Genomic DNA, 20,631 nt, shown 5'->3' on the forward strand with positions numbered 1-20,631 from the left:
GAGGCCTAGCATGGCTTAGGGCCTCACAGAGGCCATTTGAGCATGTGCAGTGGCCATTTTGTTTTTGGTGGCCATTTTTTAAATTTTTTTTTTTTAAGAAATTGCGCCCGCCTTCAAGTGGCGCCCAGGGCACGTGCCCTGCCTGCCCTACCCTAGATATGCCCCTGCACACAGAGCATGATAGCATCACACATTTGTTTCAACAAAACATTTCCAGGAGATTGGTGGACACATGATTAACCCTCATTCAGATTTTTGGGTGGATTTCCATCCCCAACTGCATAGAGGTTCATAAACAAGCAAACTGCTTCACTCCTAGCTATGCTCTTGTTAAACTCTTATCTGGACTCTGGCACACAAAATATCCAAAGTATGGCCCCTCGCCAGTTATGATATTTATGAGGAGACACTGAAAACTTCTTGGCCTGACCCACTTCCCAAAATCTGAGCTGGAAAGAGTGTTCTTTTATATTGTAAAGTGCCAATTTGCAGGATCGTAGCGCTAAGTTTTGAATCTTTTTCAGACCATTGAAAGAACCATGTAACGAAAAGTGTGGAATTTTCAAGTGTTGAACTCTGGGCCATCATGAAGTTTCTGTACCTGCAGAAGAAAACTCCAAAGGAAATCCATGAGTGTATGATGCAAGCATTGAATGACAAGTCCCCATCATACTCAACTGTGAAGAAGTGGTGTGCCAACTTTCAGCGTGGAGATTTTGAGACCGAAGATACGGCAAAATCTGGGAGGCCTTCAACAGTGTCAGCTCCTGAAATTGTTGATCATGTTCATGACCTGATTTTGGCAGATTGGCGAATCTTGGCTAAAACAATTGCTGAGACACTGGAGATATCCAAGGAATGCGTTGGGTTTATAATTCATGAGCAGTTGGGTATGCAGAAGCTGTCAGCCAAGTGGGTGCCAAAATGTTTGAATGCCGATAAGAAACAATATCAAGTGGACACCTCCAAGTTTTTGCAGCATTTTGAGCACTCTAGTGATAATTTTTTGGAACGACTCATCACTGTTGATGAAACATGGTTACACTACTATTGATGTATGGTATGGATATTGAAGTGCACAGCTTGACATAAGCAACCCTATTTTGTTTAACTAAGCTCAAGGCTTTGCAAGGAGAGCCTTGTCAGTAGTTTTTGAAACTGTTTACTGGTACTTTTCCATATTCCCTAAAGTCAAAGCAACCCGCTAGTGCTGGAAGATAAGGCTGGAATGAACTGGCTGGCAGTCTGCACACGTTCCCTGACCTTGGCCAGTCATTGCTATGCAGCTGTATTTTGTAGAATACTTTTGACTATAAATGTGTTGCTTTCTGTATGGTTCTTTGTCCTGCTCTTTGGCATTAGTTGAGCAGTACCTATGCTACTTAAGAGCATAATAAAGCTTTGATTGTAAGTCCTCTCGTCTGGGCTGATTATTGGGCTCCATCTGCCCAGGAACGAACCTCCCCTATTGGGTCAAGGCTACCCCAATACATCAAGTGGTGCCGTGGCTCGGATATGGGGTGCAATTAGGGACCCCACTGGGCGGTGCATCCCCTCCGGGGCTCTTGCTTGGTGAAAAGGCATTCCGGCTACCGGGAAATTTCCCGGGTCCTTTTTCACAGGCAGAGCAGCCCCCGAGTGGCCACAACAATTGTGAGGAGTCCAGAGAGGCGGATCATTGGGTGCAGTCCGGCCAGCGGTATGGAAAGAAGCGCGCAAGGGTTAGAGTCCCAGGTTGTAAGGATTGGGGTGAGTGTTGTGCAGGCCTAGGCAGTCAAGGTGCACAGGGTGGGTTAGCCACTTGGTTTAAGTCCCACTCACTGGGTTACAGTCCCAAGCTCCACATAGTGATGGGGAAAGCTCAGAGCAAATTGAGAGGGGAGTCATGTACCCCGTTGGAATGTGTTTTAGAGAACTGGCAGGTTCTTACGGGCGGTGACCCGTTGAGGAAAACGTAAATGGTTAATTTTTGTCCATGGACTACTGAAATATTTTGCAGCTGCTTTTGTTTTGTACCCAGACGGGTAGAGATGAGGAGGAAAGGATGACTGTGTTTTGCTGCTGTGTTTTGTCTCCGAGCTCAAACAGCTGGGAGAAAAGGGGGGAGCAAGGGTAAAAGCGCTCATCCAGTTTTTTTGTTGCTGTTGTTGCTTGATTAGCTATTTGGAGTACTACAAAAACTTAACCTCAGCTCTTTAGAGAAAGATTTGTAAGTGAGAAAAGAAATTTTGAATGGAATGTATTGCTATGTGGTTTGAAGTTTGAAGGATAAAAGGGAAGCTTTCATTTAAATGGAATGAAATGTACCTAGTGTGGGTTGTGAAGTGGATGGAAAGCTGAATTAAGGGCAGGTTGGAGATTTATAGACACTGTGGTCATAGGTTTTATCTTGGATGATACATGGAAAGGGAATGAAATGCAACAGTGTCTTAAGGAATGCAATCTGGGGGAGGTTGGGAATAGAATGTTGATTCATAGACCCTTTTGCTAATGACTGTGTTTCTGGGGAGTTCTTTTTGTTCCGCTTGACTGGTTAATTTGCTCATGGGTAAACATGCTTAAATGAATTACCATTTTATTAAATGTTAAATGACACCACAGTTTTATTTTGTTTAAATGCAGTCTAAAATATGTAACTGTTCATTTTGTTATGTATTTAAATGGTATTTGATTGTATCACTAACATGCGACCTTATCTGCCTCCCTTCAAAAACTTTGTTTAAAAGTTAACTGCGTCTTGTGTTAATTCCAGGGGAGCTATGGGTGTGTATATGTGTGTGTATGTTTCTAAATGGGAACCCAGATATGCTTCTGTCAAGATTCCGTTCCTGAGAACTTTATTTCTGTTCAGTTCTGTTTCTGTTAAGTTCTGTGTGGGATTCCACATTTTGTTAGAATGCAGAGAATATTTTGCCATTCATCTGATGGCACTGATGGGACTTTTGTTATATATGTGAAAGTGTTTTAGTGACTTGCTATATATTCTGTAAGTTGTTACAAAGGAAACTTGCCCCGAAATTGAATTCCTAAGGTGTAACTAGTAGACGCGGTCTTAGCAACAGAAGGAACTCTCGCAGCACCCCAGTCTTGGCTGAACGACAGTTTTCCTTCCTTAATGCTTTCCTCCTTTTGCAGAAAGGGGGAGTGCTGCTAAATGGCTGGGTTGCAATGTACATGCAGAAGAAAGGGCGAGTTCTGTCTACTCCATTCTCCCAATGTCAGATTGTGTGTGTCCTCCTTGTCACTCAGAATGCACTTGTTTTTGTCGGATGTGGTCTTGCACTATGGTATTGGCTTTTAGTGGCTTCTTCAAGCCTGTAATGCTTTTTTGAGCTGAAGGGAGATTGGGAAAAAGCTTTGCATAAATATATGTTTTTGATTTTCTTTATGTTTTCTGTATGGCCTATGGTTGTAATGATATTGCTTGATGGTAATTGCTTGAAATTGTATATGTATACACTCAAACCTACACAAGCCGGTATATCTCTATGACAGGGAAGGAGGGGGCTCTTAGGTTCTTCTAACTTTGTTTAGGTTTTTCTTTTTGTATAGACTGTACATGGAAAAGTGTTTCCAATGTGGAATCAAGCCCATGGTAGACTATGACCGGAGTCTGGTCTCCTCACTCCAAATATTGAGTGAGAAGGAAGGTCTCTGAACAGCCACTTGTTGCTGTGGGTGAGAACGAAAAGGATTTTGAGTCAAATAGTCGAATGGAGTTGTTGTTTTATATTTTTGCAATATGTATGAAATATTTCTGCTAACTGTTTTTGATGTAAACTGAGGGTATTGTCAATGGGACTGAGGCTTCAAATTTATGAATTTGTCCTACCGCCAGCCCTGCTTTGCCTTCACAGTAGCTGGATCTTGAAATTCCAGATCCCAGACATGAGATTTGGTGATAGGAATTTTGTTTTGCTACTCCTGCAAGTGGAAGGGAGTTCCAAAGGACTGGTTTGCATCTTACCTGGAAAACCTCCCAGTTTAACAGGGATCAAGTTTTTTGTGTGTGTTGTCATAAACCCCGAACTCTGTTTTCACAGCTCCTGACTAGAGATTAGATGATAACTTGTGTTTATCACAGGCATCACTCCTCTGCAAGACTATGGACATTTTTCTTGATAATATCTTTTAATAAGGAAGCCTATTTGTTTCATGAGACTCTAGACCTCGCGAAAGAGATATTCGATATACGACAATAGTATTTTTGCTTGGGGGCAAGGACTGTTTCTTTTATGTAGGTTTTTATGAGGATATTGTTGCCCTACTGAGCTTATTTCAACAATGAGGTTGAAGACAGAGAGCTGGAACACTATCTACACGTGGCTTATGTAGGCAGCCAGCGTATGGTTAGAGTGCTGGGCTAGGACCGGGGAGACCTGAGTTCAGATCCTCATTCGACCATGACACTTGCTGGGTGACACTGGGCCAGCCACTTGAACTGCCTAGCTTGCTTTGGAGGATTGTTGTGTAAAGAAATAAGTCTTATTTAGTACAATGCTTGGGACTTTTCAAAAGAATAGCTGGATATAAGAGAGATAGTTCTTCATAGTTCCACCCAAAAGGGCCTTGGTGAAATTCAAGCGCTGAAGTTTTATGTTGCAGCCTCTTGAGTGATAAGACTATGTTTGACCTGCAAGGCTTTAATGTCTCCTCAAAACCCCAAACTCCCAAGGGGGGTGGAAAATGTGAATGCTTTTTTTCTTTTTGACTTTATTGCTTTGCTTTTGCCCCGGATTGCCATTTTGTTCTCGTGATTAGAAACCAGCCTACAACACAAGCCACCGAGCCTTAAATGAGGACATCATCCCTTGTTCTGGTCTTCGGGGAGAGTGGGGGTGGGAAAGGTGCCCAGGGCAAGAAGGACAACCAAAACATAAGTTGGAAAGAATATGCTAAAAGATCAAATTGAAAATAGCCTCAGGTTTCTTTATTTGTTTATTGTATTGGGCTGTTCAGGGACTTGGTCTCAACATGCTGTCCCTACCCAAGGAAGCGGGGGGGGGGGGGAATTGGGAATTCATGAGTCTATCTTTTATTCCTAAAATAAGCAGGATTGTCTTGAACTGTCTTTCCCGAGAAGGATGTCTTTCTGTTGAGGACCAAAACAATGATCAAATGAAAGGGAAGAGAGCCTTAAGAGGACAACAGTCCTGACCCAGAAGGATGGGCAGTGTGACAGTACTGCCTGAAGGGGGGTTCCTCATCTATATTCCCTGTCCAGGCCAATAATAACGGAACATCCATTGGCTGCCCTGTCTTGGGTTCGAGGAAATGGCCATGATGCAGGTTTCTTGTTCCTGATCTTCATGTGTCCCGAAGTGCTGTAGTAAATGATGCCAAATATCTGATGGAAATGATGCCAAATATCTGAGGAAGGCCTGTATATATCCAGAGGACGGCCTTGCATATATCCATGCCCTTGGAGGCCTATACCCGCTATACTTGGTGCCTATCATTCCCAGAGAGAGACGGTGACTCTACCTGTTCGGCAGCCCCAGCCTTTTGTCGACCCCAAGTTGAAGGGGTCGTGATTTGGAATCTCAAGCAGCCTTGCTTGGTGGAGAACACCTGGATGCATAAGTTTTTAAAGAAACATTTGACACGGGCTTTGAAGCTTAATTGAAACTGGGTTGAAGCATTGCCATTAGCTCTATATCATGCACTCTAACCCTACGAGGAAGAACCAAACTTGCCCCTTTTGAAGTGTGCTATGGGTGGGCAGTTCCCATTTCGAATGTCACGAATGACATTGACTTGACTGTGGGGGGAATGATACACAGCAGGCTTATGTACAGGGCCTGGAGCATAAGGAGCAGGCACATTTCTACAGTGGACAAAGGAGCCACTCCAGGCCAACTGGGACGGAGTGAGGACATGGGTCCACCATACGAGGGTGAAGCACACACCAACTGACCCCCCCGAGATTTGCCAGCATAGCCTGCCTTGGATAGTGTCCCTGGCCTACTGTTGACTAGCCTCTATGTGTACAGTTCCAGATACAATGTGCATCATATCCAGGGATAGTTCCAGAGATGATGTCCCTAACTGTGGGGTTGGGAATAGCTCTTGCAGCATGCTAGTACATGTATTTCTTGTGGAATGGCCTTACAGATATTGGTTTGGGTGACCCAACCCGGTTGGGGTAGGAGAAGCCGAAGTATCTGTTTGTCCACTCAGGTCTGGCTGTGGGTTGCTGAGAAAATGAGCAAATTGCCAGGTTAGGAGGTTCAGTGCCCCTCACATGGTGGGCAAGGCCCCCACAAGTGGGGTGGGGTCCTGTTTGGGTTGGCAACATTGACCTTGCTTGGAGACCCACATGGAGGGGAGGTGGTACACAAGTCAATACCTTTTCCCGCACATGGGAAACTGGTTCTCCTTAGGGATTACTGCATTCCAGATAGAGAGCTGGTTGCAACATCCCATTTGTATCTCTAATGATAGCACGTGAATATTTTGCCCACACCTGGTGAACACAATATTGTTCACTTTGACATTGTGAATAGGGAGTTCGTCCCTGCAAAGGATGTTTATGGGCCCCCTCAGGAGGAGTGTCAAGGGGCACAGCTGAATGTGGGAAAGTATCCTTCTTTGCACGATGGAGAACCTACCGATACTTCGGTATGTTGTTTGATTTCACGGGGGGAGGCTGGGAGAACGAGTCCCAGGGAATACGGAACAATAATATATATGTACATGACCGGGTGGGGATCTTGCATGATCCTGGTGAACAAGCTGGCTACTGGAAATGGAACATGCAGGAATGACACGTACACCTGGGGTACCCCCTTTTGATATTTATGGCTCAGCATCACCTGTGCCTACCACAGGGATAGCTCCCTGACCAATGTTTGGTACGGGGGATGGCAGGTACCTCAGGGAGCTTTAGCCTGAATGGCCAGTGTAAAACATCCCTCAATCATGGGGAGAAGAAGCGTGTTTCTGACCCTTATCTTGAATGTACCAGGAATGTATTGGCTTTGTGGCCGAGCAGCATACAAAGCACTACCTCCTGGGTGGAAGGGTTGCTGTGCCCCATCCTATTTGGCCCCTCGGGTAGAGGTACATCAGTGTTTGGATGCCTCCAGAGTATTGAATCTAGAAAATCCTGCAGATTTCCCAGGAATTTATCCTGCAGATTTCCCACGCCTTGCAGGTGTTTCATAACGCTGGGGTCCAAATAAATTGGACTGGGGTCCAAATAAATTGACTATAGGGTTCTGCCTTGTGGGCTGAATGGGAATTTGGTCAGCCTGTTAAATATTGCTTGGTTGCTACAGGCGGTTCAGCCCACAGCCGTGGCAGTTATGCATTGCGAGGGAATGCCTTTGCTGATTCAATCGTCAAGCATGCAGCTCGGTTGAGGGAGCTGCTTTCCATACCCCCTTGGTAATCCATCCAAATCCTTTGCCTTTGCCCCCTGAATATACTAAGGAGGATTTGCAGTCCCTACCCACTTACCCCATGAGGACTGGACATAGAGTAAGAATGAATGATGTATTGAATTTGAGCTTGTATTGCAATTATGTCAAAAAGCATAGTCTAACAAATTCTGTTTGTGAAAAACAGTTATTTCAATTGTCCTATTGGCTTTTGTTTTGATTTGTAAATATAATCTTCCCTCTGAGTTCAACAAAGTGGGACTTATTTGTGAGTAAGCATGTATTTGATTCAATTTGATTAGTTGGATTGTGAACTTGATATGTGTGACAGCCCAGTTCTGCTCACTGGAGTTCCAAGTTTATTCCCCAAGTGATTGTGCACAGAATTGCTGCCCTAATATTTGGTTTTGATAGAACTTTGTATAATGATGTCTTGTATGATCTCAGAGTATGATATGTATGTGGGGTATTGGTTCCCTAGAGGAGAGGGAGAAATAGGTTGCTTTATCGGATCTGAAGGTTCAGATTCGAACAACAGAAAGGGGGGACTGATGTATGGTATGGATATTGAAGTGCACAGCTTGACATAAGCAACCCTATTTTGTTTAACTAAGCTCAAGGCTTTGCAAGGAGAGCCTTGTCAGTAGTTTTTGAAACTGTTTACTGGTACTTTTCCATATTCCCTAAAGTCAAAGCAACCCGCTAGTGCTGGAAGATAAGGCTGGAATGAACTGGCTGGCAGTCTGCACACGTTCCCTGACCTTGGCCAGTCATTGCTATGCAGCTGTATTTTGTAGAATACTTTTGACTATAAATGTGTTGCTTTCTGTATGGTTCTTTGTCCTGCTCTTTGGCATTAGTTGAGCAGTACCTATGCTACTTAAGAGCATAATAAAGCTTTGATTGTAAGTCCTCTCGTCTGGGCTGATTATTGGGCTCCATCTGCCCAGGAACGAACCTCCCCTATTGGGTCAAGGCTACCCCAATACATCACTATGATCTGGAGACCAAATGACAGTCCTTGAAGTGGTGGCACTCGGGTTCTCCATAGCCTAAGAAAATCAAGACCCAAAGGTCAGCAGGAAATTTCATGGCCATGGTTTTTTGGGATAAGGAAGGTATTTTGATGACTGACTATCTTCAGAAGGGCCAAACAGTTAATGCAGAATACTACTCTAACTTGCTGTGCTGGTTAAAGGAGGCGTTGAAAGAAAAATGGCGAGGGAAGCTGCAGAAAGGTGTTCTCTTTTTGCAGGACAATGCACTTGCTCACAATGCTGGCAAGACAATCGATGTTTTGAAGAATTTGGGATTTGAGAGCATAGACCTTCCTCCCTACTCACCAGATCTTGCTCCATCTGACTATTTCCTGTTTCCAAACTTTAAAAAGAGTTTGAAAGGGAGGAAATTTTTGAATGATTCAGAGGTTATAGCAGCAGCAGAACAGTATTTCAGTGACCAGATATCAGAATTTTTGGGTGAAGGGTTTAAGAAACTTGAGAAATGATGTGCCAAGTGTGTTGAACTTTGGGGTGAATATGTGGAATAGCATATGTTTCATGCCTCTAGGTAATTCCCTTCTTGGTTGGGCCTAGAACCTTTCAGCACCCCTCGTGTGTTATTAATTTTAAACAATGACACAGGGTAGAAAACAGCCCCAAAATAAATGGGCTTTCTATGCTGGGGTGGTTTCTATCCTGCTTCCATTATGTCGATTGGGAGGAAAACCACCCCAGAAATGAATGGGTTTTCTGTGGTTGGGTGGTAAAAACAACAACACTCATGCCCATTTTAACTTCTTTGGAATGGGGTGGGGACACACCTGTTTCTATTTGGAAGCTTCTGTTTTGTTTCCCCAGATGATGATCGTGTCTCAAAACTAGTCCTACATCTGTGCCCAAGACAGCTAACAAGAAACCAAGCAAAAAATGTGATGATTGTGGTTGACTGGCCTGTAGAATGCAGATCACCTTTAAGTCAGTCAAAGCATATCCTTTCAGCTGAAATGCTGAGAATGGGGCTGTTGAAATACGGATCCTCATTAGTGTGGGGTTTGAAATGCTTATTTTTATTTGCTAAAAGTTCATATTCTCAATGAGTAGTGCAATCAAAAGGGCACCATGCTTGGGATATGGGAGTCACAGCTGCACTCCCCTGGAGTGAAATGTTAAAAGATTGTGGATTCTGTGGCCTAAAAACATGGGGGGCACCCAATGTAACCAATGGGACTACTTAGGAGTAGAACTTCTTACTACGCATGTGTAAAAATCATGGAGGGTTAAGTCAGTGGTGGCCACATGATAAAGATCTAGAAAAGGGATTCTTTTCCAGTCAGTAGGCAGCCTAGCACAATTAATAACAATAAAGAGTATACAAATGGGTCTCATAGCTTCAGGAAGGGGTTTATCTTCATCTTTTGTTTTTCAAACAGAGGCTGGACAGTCATCTCTCATAGAAGACAAAACAGTTCCATGAACAGAGCAGGGAGTTGGACCACTAGAAGATCTCCAAGTAGAAGACCTTGCAATTCCAAAATTGTATGCTTTCAGGGATTAGCTGGTTTATTCTGTGTGTATGGTTGGGACACACATACTCATGGGCACACAGACACTTGGACACACACATGGACAGTAAGGAAATCTCAAGAGGCTACTTTCCATGAGGAAAGTAGGCTAAAAGCATGCTGTTGAAATGTCCCTATGGGACACTACAGCTGTATTAAATTTGATTCAAATTGGCCCAGGCATCACAAAAATGTTAGAGGAAAAGACACACACACAAACACAGCTGCCATCTTGAAATGGGTTCTGAAATTCATTTATAGGCTATAATGAGGTTTAATGTCCTATATAACCTATCCTCTATAAATATGTATGCCAAGTTTGGTGCAAATTGGTAGATTGATTAAGTGCCGTCAAGTCAGTGTTGACCCTCAGCGACCACATAGATAGATTCTCCCCAGGATGATCTGTCTTCAACTTGGCCTTTAATGTCTCTCCGTGGTGCATTCATTGCTGATGTAATCAAGTCCATCCACCTTGTTGCTGGTAATCCTCTTCTTCTCTTTCCTTCAACTTTCCCTAGTATTATATACTTCTCAAGGGAGCTGGCTCTTCGCATAGTGTGTCCGAAGTATGATAGTTTGAGCCTGGTCATTTGTGTCTCAAGTGAAAATTCTGGAATGATTTGTTCTATAATCCATTTGTTTGTTTTCCTGGCTGTCCATGGTATCCTCAAAAGTCTTCTCCAGCACCAAAGTTCAAAAGAATCAATGCTTTTTCTATCCTGCTTCTTCAAAGTCCAGCTTTCGCATCCATAGAGTGTCACAGGGAAAACCATTGTCCGAACAATTCTAATCTCTGTAGGTGTAGACACATCACAGTATCTAAATATTCTTTGCAAGGTCTTCATTGCAATCCTACCAAGTGCTAGTTTGTGGCGTATTTCTTGACTGCTGGATCCTTTACTGTTGATCATCGATCCTAAAAGGCAGAAGCTATCCAGCACTTCCATGTCTTCATTGTCAATTCTGAGGCTGGTTGCTGTACCCATTGTCATTAGTTTAGTCTTCTTTACATGTAATTGTAGTCCCATTTTTTCACTGTGTTTCTTGACTTCCATGATTAGAACTTGCAGATCATCCGCATTCTCAGCTATCAGAGTGGTGTTATCAGCATAGCGCAGGTTATTGGTGTTTCTTCCTCCAACTTTAAAACCATGCTCATCTTCTTCCACTCCAGCTTCTCTCAGTATATGTTCAGCATATAAATTGAATGAAGAAGGACAAAGTAGACAGCCTTGTCTTACTCCTTTGCCGATCTGGAACCAGTCTGTTTCACCATGTTCCATCTGGACTGTGGCTTCCTGCCCTGTGTATAGGTTTCTCATGAGAATGATGAGATGTTCTGGGACGCCCATTTTCCTAAGGATATTCCACAACTTGACATGGTCGATGCAATCAAAGGCTTTTCTGTAGTCAATAAAGCTCATATTGACTTCTTTCTGGTATTCTTTGGCTTTCTTAATTATCCAGCATGCATCAGCAATGATGTCTCTTGTTCCTCAGCCTTCTCTGAAACCAGCTTGAACATCCGGCATTTCCCTTTCCACATAGGGTTCTAATCTGTGTTGGATGATCCTGAGCATTATTTTGCTAGCATGTGAAATTAAGGATATTATGCAATGGATTGCACAATCTGTTACGTCTCCTTTCTTTGGTATGGGTATGTAGACTGACCTCTTCCAATCTGTTGGCCACTGTGTCATTCTACAAATTTGCTGGCATAGTTTGATTAGAGTCTTGACTGATTCTTCTTCTATTGTCTTGCATATTTCTGTAGCTATTCCATCAATTCCTGTAGCCTTCCGGCTTGGTAACGACTGGAGTGTTGAACTAACTTCATCTTCCTGTACTAGAGCTTCTTGTAAGTAGGGAATCTCTTCTAGAGTATCTTGGATGTTGACATCCCTGAGTCCAGAGATCTTTTGGGAAACTTGCCTTGTTATTCTGTGTCTATTTCCATTCTCAGGGTCTTTACAGATGCCATTGGTTAGATGTCATTGGCAAATTGGTTAGGTGGTTCAAAGTTAGCCCATTTCCCTCTCAAATGTTCACATGTCTACCATCTTGAATTTGGGTGGATGACATCATCAAAATTTGCTTTTGAAGTAACAAAATAAGTCATTGTGATGTGCCTATGTGGCATGACAACTGTACCAAATTTGGTCCAGGCATTGGGAAGTTAAGGACACACAGACAGACACATCAAGGTGATCTCTTAAGGCTGCTCTACAGGAGAAAAGTAGGCTAAAAATGTGCAGAATATGCTTACATTTATGAAAGCTGTAACCTGAAAGGGTTCCTCTGACTGCCAATCATGGAAGTCCTACAATAATCGGTATGGCATCCCCTCTCCAGATGAACACTGCTATAATATTCTTCATCTGAAGAGAGAACACCATAACCATTATGGTGGTGGCTTCCATAATCAGCAGCCTGGAGGAACCCTTTCAAGTTAAAACTTCCAGCTCTGCAACCCTTTCAGGCTACAGTACTAGGACCGGGGAGACCCGAGTTCAAATCCCCATTCAGCCATGATACTAGCTGGGTGACTCTGGGCCAGTCACTTCTCTCTCAGCCTAACCTACTTCACAGGGTTGTTGTGAGGAGAAACCCAAGTATCTAGTACACTGCTCTGGGCTTCTTGGAGGAAGAGCGGGATATAAATGTAACAACAACAACAACAACAATATGGTGAGACGTAACTTTAATAAATCTATACTGGGTTGGTCGTCGCCCGAGTCAACAAGGACTGCGCCAGGTGCTGGAGTCCCTGGACATCTGGTGGCAAGTGGGCAACAGGACTCAGGATGTCCAGTTGAGCAATTAGGGCTGGAGACTGCAAGGTTACTGGAAGAAATGTCACTTACCTGGAAAAAATATACGAAAAATGCCAACAAGGAAATAATCATCTGCTATTACAAGTCTAGTCCAACTAGAAGAGGTTATTTTAAAAGAATGTACCAAATTTGGAAAGAGAAGCATCCAGATACAGAAATAACAGAACAAAGGCTAGCAGACCAGAGAAGATACATAATCAGAAATAAAGTATTCACAGGAGTTGAGCTGGAAGAACTGCAAAGAGCAACACAGGCTCAAGATATGGAAGAAGAATTACCACCAACTGAAGAAGTTGCTCAGGCGCAGGTGGAGGAGGTGTTGGAAATAGAGGATGCCACTGTTGCTGAACTGTTTCAAAATCAAAACAAGGCAACCTCCCCTTTGTCTTCACCTCAAAAACCTGAATGCCGTTTAACAGAAAAGCAACAAGAACTAAAGCAAAAAATAACTGAGCACATGAACTAAAAAACCACCAGGTTTCGACTTCCAGCTCGAAAAACATTTGCCAAAAAACAACTTGCTCCAGCATTAAAAGATGTCAGTGTTGCACTTGCAGAAATAACAACCAATAATTTGCAAGAAACAAACCAACTAATGTACAGTGCAGCAACAATAACAACACAAGAGCTCGGATATAAGATCAGTAGACCTGTAAAAAAAGAAAGCAGTACATCACCTAAATGGAAGATTAGATTAGAAAATAAAATCTCCAGGCTTAGATCAGATGCTAGTAAATTGAAAGATATGAAAGACAAGAAGCTGAAGAATGAAAACACCAAACAGTATCTGATCCAAAAATACCACCTAGATTCAAGGAAAATTAGAGAAGTCCTGGAAATAATAAAGCAGCAAATAACAGCAGGATCAAAGAAGATTAGCAGATATGAAGACAGAATTACACAACACAGGCAGAATCTCCGATTCCAGTCGAATAAGAGACGTTTCTACCAAAGCATAGAAGGAGAAACTGCAAGAAACATAGAAACACCAAATAAAGAAGAAACAGTGCAATTCTGGGGGAAATGATGGGACAATCCAACATCAGGTGGTGCAAAATAGCACAGCTGTCACTGAATTCATACTCCTGGGACTCTCCAGCAACTCTCGGGTCCAGCTCATACTCATTGGTCTCTTCCTCCTCATCTACTTGGTGGCTCTAAGTGGGAATACACTTATCTTTCTCATCATCAGTATGGATAGCAGACTTCATAATCCCATGTACTTCTTCCTGAGTAATCTCTCTCTGGTGGACATTGGGTACACATCTTCCACTGTTCCCAAGATGCTGATGAATTACCTCTCTCAAGACAAGCATATCTCCCTCGCTCGTTGCTTGTCCCAGATGTATTTCTTCATCTCCTTTGGTGGCATTGAGTGTCTTCTGCTAGGTGTCATGGCATATGACCGGTATGCTGCCATTTGCCATCCACTGCGTTATCACGTACTCATGAACCGCAAAGTATGTATCTGGATAGCAGCAGCTGCTTGGGTTTTGGGCTTGGCTAACTCTGGTGTGCACTCTGGCCTGATGTCCCTCTTGTCCTTCTGCTGGGACAATATATTCAAACACTTTTTTTGGGACATCCCACCCCTATTGCAGCTCTTGTGCTCTGACACTAAGGCCAATGAAATTGCTACCTTTATGGTGGGTGGAGGATTGGTCATGGGCTCATTTTTAGTTACTCTCATGTCTTATGCCTATATAGTCCAGGCCATCCTCAGGATCTGTACCAAGGAAGGGCGGCTCAAGGCCTTTTCTACATGTGCTTCTCACTTGACTGTAGTCAACATATACTTTGGCACTATCATCTTCACATACATCCGCCCCAACTCATCGTACTCCCAGGAGCAAGATAGGGTTTTGCCGGTGCTATATGGAATTCTTACACCTATGCTTAATCCAATCATCTACAGCTTGAAGAACAAGGATGTAAAAAGGGCACTCAGCAGGGGCATATCTAGGGTGGGGCAGGCAGGGCACTTGCCCCGGGCGCCACTTGAAGGGGGGTGCATTTCTTAATTTTTTTTTAAAAGGCTGCCGAAAACAAAATGGCCACCTTACATGCTCAAATGGCCTCTGTGAGGCCCTAGGCCATATCAGGCCTCACAGAGGCCATTTGAGCATGTGTGGTGGCCATTTTGTTTTCAGCTTCCATTTTGATTTTTTTTTTAATGGCCACCGCACATGCTCAAATGGTACCTGTGAGGCCCTAGAGGCCAGCAGGGGGGAGGGGGGACCTTTGAAGACCCCCCCATGGCCTTTATGAAGCCCCATGAAGGGGCTACAGGTAATTCTTTTTAAAAAATTAATATAATATAAGTCGCTGTACACATATTCAGATATATGACTTGTATGTGACCTTCAGACTTGTATTTTTCAGCTGATATTATGGTAAAAAGTTATCTGAAAGATTGGTGTCAGATTTTTGGACAGGGGGTGCAATTTCAATGCTTGCCCTAGGTGCTATTCTTCCTAGATACGCCTCTGGCACTCAGGAAAGCCATGCGTTGGACCTAAAAAGAGAACATAGTAGATTTAGATAACCCAAAAGCCTTGTTTGGACCTTACAAAAAAAAAGGATGCTGGACATGCTTACAGCACTGAAAGAAGTTTGGAAGTCACCCCCAATGCACTGAAAGCTGTATTATTTATTTATTTATTTATTTGCACAGTCACACAGGTGTTATTGACTGGTTTGTTTTATCCAGACATCGAGTCCTTCTCAAGGACCTGCAATGGCTGAATTTTATTGTCGATGTTGTTGCTGTTGTTATAGATATTGTCGGAGGATATAGGCCATTCCCAGTAAAGTCGCTTTTTGTAATTGGATGATGGTGATTTCTGTGGCCCCTATGGTGTTGAGGTGCTCTTCAAGTTCTTTTGGAATTGCACCCAGGGCGCCAATTACCACTGGCATTATTTTGGTCTTTTTCTGCCACAGCCTTTCAATTTCAATTTGTAGATCTTTATATTTTGTTATTTTTTTCTATTTCTTTTTCTTCTATTCTGCTATCCCTTGGTATTGCTATGTTGATTATTTTGACTTGTTTTTCTTTCTTCTCGACTACAGTTATATCTGGTGTATTGTGTGGCAGATGTTTGTTTGTTTGTAGTCAGAAGTCGCATAATATTTTTACATCTTCATCAATGTTATGTGTGCCTGGTTCTAAAGCAGTATGAAACCTTCACTTGGTATGATGTTTAGACAGCTCAGCATGCCATAAGTCCTGGATATATAAGCAATACAGACATAATGCTGCATGCATGTACAGTTCTCTGCACACTTGTACATGTGTTTGGGTGAATGATTGTACCTGTGTTCATTTTAAAAGTGAACCTGGATACAGGCCCTTCAAATGCAAGGTACAGACAGGAAGTGTACTTCTGTACCTGTGTTCAACATAATATGTGAATGACTCTACCTGGTTCAGATCTGTATTTGTGTACATTGTGCATTCATGGTATGGGTGTTGAATATAATGTGTGGATGGGACTATAGTGTCCTGGATATAGTGAAATGGACAAGGAGCGAGAACTGGACTGCTATTATGGTTGTTCCCATGCCCTTCTTGCTATGGGAGATTCCTGCCCTGAGCAGGAGACTGGACTAGAAGATTGTCAAGTTCCCGCCAAGGGAAAACATTTTGTGATTCTGTAATCATCTCCAACAAACCAGATCAGTATGTTAAAAGGTCATGTAATGTATAATTTATTGTTTACTCTTCCTTGTAAGGAAGACATTATTTAATAGAATGTCATTCAAAGTACCTTTGATTTTTTAATATTTATTTTGAGAACATATCAAAAAAGAAAGCTGAGATATATACAATGAGAGCACTTGAAGTGATTTCCCCCCTTAAGAAGGTATTTGACCTGAATATTGTAATTATGGAAAAAATGTCTTAAGCATTTTAAAAGAACTTCATATGGTGGCCTCCCAGCTCCAGGCAGTTTTAGAGGAAACTGATCATTCAGACCATTTTCAAATTGTTTTTTGGATGGGCTATGGGGTGGAGACTGACTTGGTCGAGAGATGGTGGGTCCACTCCTATCTCTTGGGCAGATTCCACATGGTGTCACTTGGAAACTGTTGTCGTTCAAAACATGAGCTTTTTTATGGCATTCCCACAGGGCTCTATAAGTCTCCAATGCTCTAACATCTACATGAAACTGCTGGAAAAGATCATCAGGAGATTTGTTGCTGGGTGCTATGAGTATGCTGATGACACCCAAATCTATTTCTACATGTCAACATCCTCAGGAGAAGGCATAACCTCCCCAAATGACTCAGTAGACAATTTTGATCTGCCTGTTCTGGATGGGGTCATGCTTCACCTGAAGGAACAGGTACACAGTCTGGGAATGCTTCTGGGTCCAAACCTCTCCTTTGTGTAAGGTGGAGACAGTGGCCAGAGGTGCTTTCTATCAGTTTTGGCTGATATGTTAGCTGTGTCCATATCTTGAGATAAATTACCTCAGTTCAGTATTACATATGCTGGTAACCTCCAGACTTGACTCCTGCAATGCCTCTATGTGGGGCCACCTTAGTAAGTAGAATGGAAACTGCAGTTGGTACACAATGAGGTGCCCAGGATGGTCTCTGGATCATCTCAAAGAGCCCATATAACTCCTGTATTAAAAGAAGTACACTAGCTACCAATACATTTCCACACAAAATACAAGGTGTTGGTTATAACTTATAAAGTCCTAAACAGGTTATGTCCCAGGTATTTAAGAAAACATCTTCTGTAGTTAGAGCCTCATTGCCAAATGTGCTCCTTGATAAAATAAGAGCCTCCCCATCTCTGACAATATTTAAACGGTCTCTAAAGACTTTTTCACCTAGCTTTTTAACTAGACTTGTTGCTTTAGATTGTTTTTAGCTTTTAATATTCGTTTTAATGTTTTTAATGTGCTGTAAACCACCTAGACATGGAGGTTTGGGGTGGTATACAAATATAATAAATAAACACACAAATAAAAAAAAATTAAAAACACAGTGTGGTGGACAGTGCAGAACCTATAGGGTAGCATAAGATAAAGGTCAAGGTGCTGAAGAGGAGTCCCTCACAACACTTTCTGAAATGCTCTCCCCCAACAAGAACCATAATCCGTGCAGAATGGTGGCCCCAAATTCCATCGCCATGAGGTGGTCAAGAAGGATACAATGTTTGATGGTGAAAAGAATGATAAATGAAAATAACACAGGGATCTAGCAGAACTAACAAGGATGCACTCCTACTATCCCTTCCATTCTTATATCATCTCCCAAGGTGAGAAATGTTCTCTGTTCCATAACCAGGCCTGCTGCCAGAATGAAATGGATACCAGTAATCCACATCATCCAAGGAAACCTAGAACTGGGAAATCTCCATTTCCAATCTGATAAAAGTTTCACTAGGCATGCAGAAGCATATTTAGTTAGTAGATTTATTCTGTACTAAGCTTGGGTATTCCATGCAGAATACCCAAGCAGGAACGCCACAATTGTTTGGGCAGTGCAAATCTAGTACTTTCTCCGATCACTTTCTGGAGTGTCCCATGCACATCTTTGTTTCTCAAGCTGTAGATGATGGGATTAAACATAGGTGTGAGCATTCCATAAAGCACGGCCATGGCTGGGTCTTGCTCCTGGGAGTAAATGTAGCTGGGGAGGGTGTATGTGAAGATGATGCTACCAAAGTATAAGTTAACTACAGGCAGCTGAGTGAGAAGTACATTCAGAAAAGGGCCGCCGACTATGGAATTCCTACCATAATTGGTATGGAGTCCCCTCTCCAGATGAACAATGCTATAATATTCTTCATCTGAGAGGGAACACTATAACCATTATGGTGGTTGCTTGCATGATCAGCAGCCTGGATGAACCCTTTCAGGTTAAAATTTTCAGCTCTGTAACCATCTCAGGCTACAGTTTTCAGTGAATTGGGGGAGACTTCCAAACTTCCTTCAGTGCTGTAAGCATGTTCAGCATTCCCTTCTTTTTTTTGGTAAGGTCCAAACAGGGCTTTTGGATCACCCGAAGCTACTGTTTTCTCCTCTTAGGAACCCATGGCTTTCCTGAGTGCCCCTTTAACATCCTTGTTCCTCAAGCTGTAGATGATTGGATTAAGCATAGGTGTAAGAATTCCATATAGCACCGGCAAGACCCTATCTTGCTCCTGGGAGTACGATGAGTTGGGGCGGATGTATGTGAAGATGATAGTGCCAAAGTATATGTTGACTACAGTCAAGTGAGAAGCACATGTAGAAAAGGCCTTGAGCCGCCCTTCCTTGGTGCGGATCCTGAGGATGGCCTGGACTATATAGGCATATGACACCAGGGTTACTAAAAATGAACCCATGATCACTCCTCCTCCCACCACAAAGGTAGTTATTTGATTGACCTGAGTGTCAGAGCAAGAGAGCTGGAATAGAGGTGGGATGTCACAAAAAAAGTGTTGGATTATATTGTCCCGGCAGAAGGACAAGAGGGACATCAGGCCAGAGTGCACACCAGAGTTAGCCAAGCCCAAAACCCAAGCAGCTGCTGCTAGCCAGATACATACTTTGCGGTTCATGAGTACATGATAATGTAGTGGATGGCAAATGGCAGCATATCGGTCATATGCCATGACACCCAGCAGAAGACACTCAATGCCACCAAAGGAGATGAAGAAATACATCTGGGACAAGCAACCAGTGAGGGAGATATGCTTGTCTTGAGAGAGATAATTCATCAGCATCTTGGGAACAGTGGAAGATGTGTACCCAATGTCCACCAGAGAGAGATTACTCAGGAAGAAGTACATGGGGTTGTGAAGTCTGCTATCTATACAGATGATGAGAAAGATAAGTGTATTCCCACTTAGCGCCACCAAGTAGATGAGGAGGAAGAGACCAAAGAGTATGAGCTGGACCCGAGGGTTGCTGGAGAGTCCCAGGAGTATAAATTCAGTGACAGCTGTGCTATTTTGCACCGCCTGATGTTGTGATTCCATCTGTGAGGGAATACGAGGTGGAAAAATTTTCAGCTCTTATTTTTCTTCTTCCAAAAAGGTGGGCCTGAAATACAAAGCTTAGCTACAGAAATGTAAGTTCAAATACTTTCAAAGCACCACACCGTAATACTTGGAAATATGTCTTCTTTCACCTTATCCGGCTTTTCCTTCTTCCTGTATTATCAGCTACTAATGTAACATATCTTCTATTCCTTCAGTTTCCCAAAGGGAAATCAAGCCCTTCCTTCCATCAGTTCCAGTTCTGAAGAGTGTGATCCCATTACCTTGAGATTTAAACAGAGGTTTGTCTGTTTCTGAGGATTTACCTCTTTCACTCAAGCTCCATGTCCTCTTACAATGTAATATTTTTTATTCCTACCACAAGCACCAAAAAAGTCATTTCCATTACCAGCCAAAGAAGGCTGTAGTGGGGAAATGTGGGTAGTAAGGCTTGTGGTTAGTCACGGGATCCACTCCTACCCTGCTTCTCCAGATCAGGGTCTCCCAAACTTTTTACCTAGGTTTTAACCAAGGTTAAAGCCACACAGCCCCCATGATACCTCTCAGTCTTGAAGGTATGTGCTATCAGGGTTGTTTGTAGCAGCTCCCCCCAACCCAGATCTCTTTCAAAAATAGAATGGCAGCTATAGATTGGCCAAGAAGCTGGGAGCTGCTGCATTTATGTGGGCAGCATCTTCGCTGCCCATGCAATGCATTGTGGGACACTGGAGGACATCCTCCTCCAGATAACCTTCAGAACATCTCAGCTGTGCCAATGGCACAGTGGAGTTTAGACAGCCCCTTACTTGTGTGTGGAAAGGTACGTATACTCCTGCCTCCCCCTCTCCCAGTCCTCTGTAGCCACCA

General features: G+C 43.0%; 2 protein-coding genes across 2 annotated transcripts; one reads left to right on the top strand and one right to left on the bottom strand.

The window, feature by feature from the left end:
* Positions 1–586: 586 nt before the first annotated feature.
* Positions 587–17,981, top strand: LOC128331065 (olfactory receptor 1020-like). The gene is made up of 4 exons (XM_053264429.1): positions 587–1,038; positions 6,507–6,621; positions 13,829–14,746; positions 17,904–17,981. The coding sequence occupies exons 1-4, from the start codon at positions 587–589 to the stop codon at positions 17,979–17,981; spliced, it is 1,563 nt and encodes a 520-aa protein (XP_053120404.1).
* An 844-nt stretch (positions 17,982–18,825) lies between these two features.
* Positions 18,826–19,764, bottom strand: LOC128331726 (olfactory receptor 1020-like). The gene has a single exon (XM_053265512.1). It carries the CDS (start codon positions 19,762–19,764, stop codon positions 18,826–18,828), a length of 939 nt encoding a protein of 312 aa, XP_053121487.1.
* Between the last annotated feature and the right edge of the window lie 867 nt (positions 19,765–20,631).

Source organism: Hemicordylus capensis, chromosome 6 (assembly GCF_027244095.1).
Source record: "Hemicordylus capensis ecotype Gifberg chromosome 6, rHemCap1.1.pri, whole genome shotgun sequence".
In the NCBI taxonomy this organism is placed as follows: domain Eukaryota; kingdom Metazoa; phylum Chordata; class Lepidosauria; order Squamata; family Cordylidae; genus Hemicordylus; species Hemicordylus capensis.

Excerpts from the sequence above, each read along its gene's own strand:
- LOC128331726 (XM_053265512.1), bottom strand. The coding sequence starts at position 19,764 with ATGGAATCACAACATCAGGCGGTGCAAAATAGCACAGCTGTCACTGAA.
- LOC128331065 (XM_053264429.1), top strand. The coding sequence starts at position 587 with ATGAAGTTTCTGTACCTGCAGAAGAAAACTCCAAAGGAAATCCATGAG. Across the intron at positions 1,039-6,506 it reads ATCACTGTTGATGAAACATG|GGAGTTCGTCCCTGCAAAGG; the intron begins GTTACACTACTA and ends CATTGTGAATAG. Across the intron at positions 14,747-17,903 it reads TCAGCAGGGGCATATCTAGG|AATGGTGGCCCCAAATTCCA; the intron begins GTGGGGCAGGCA and ends TAATCCGTGCAG.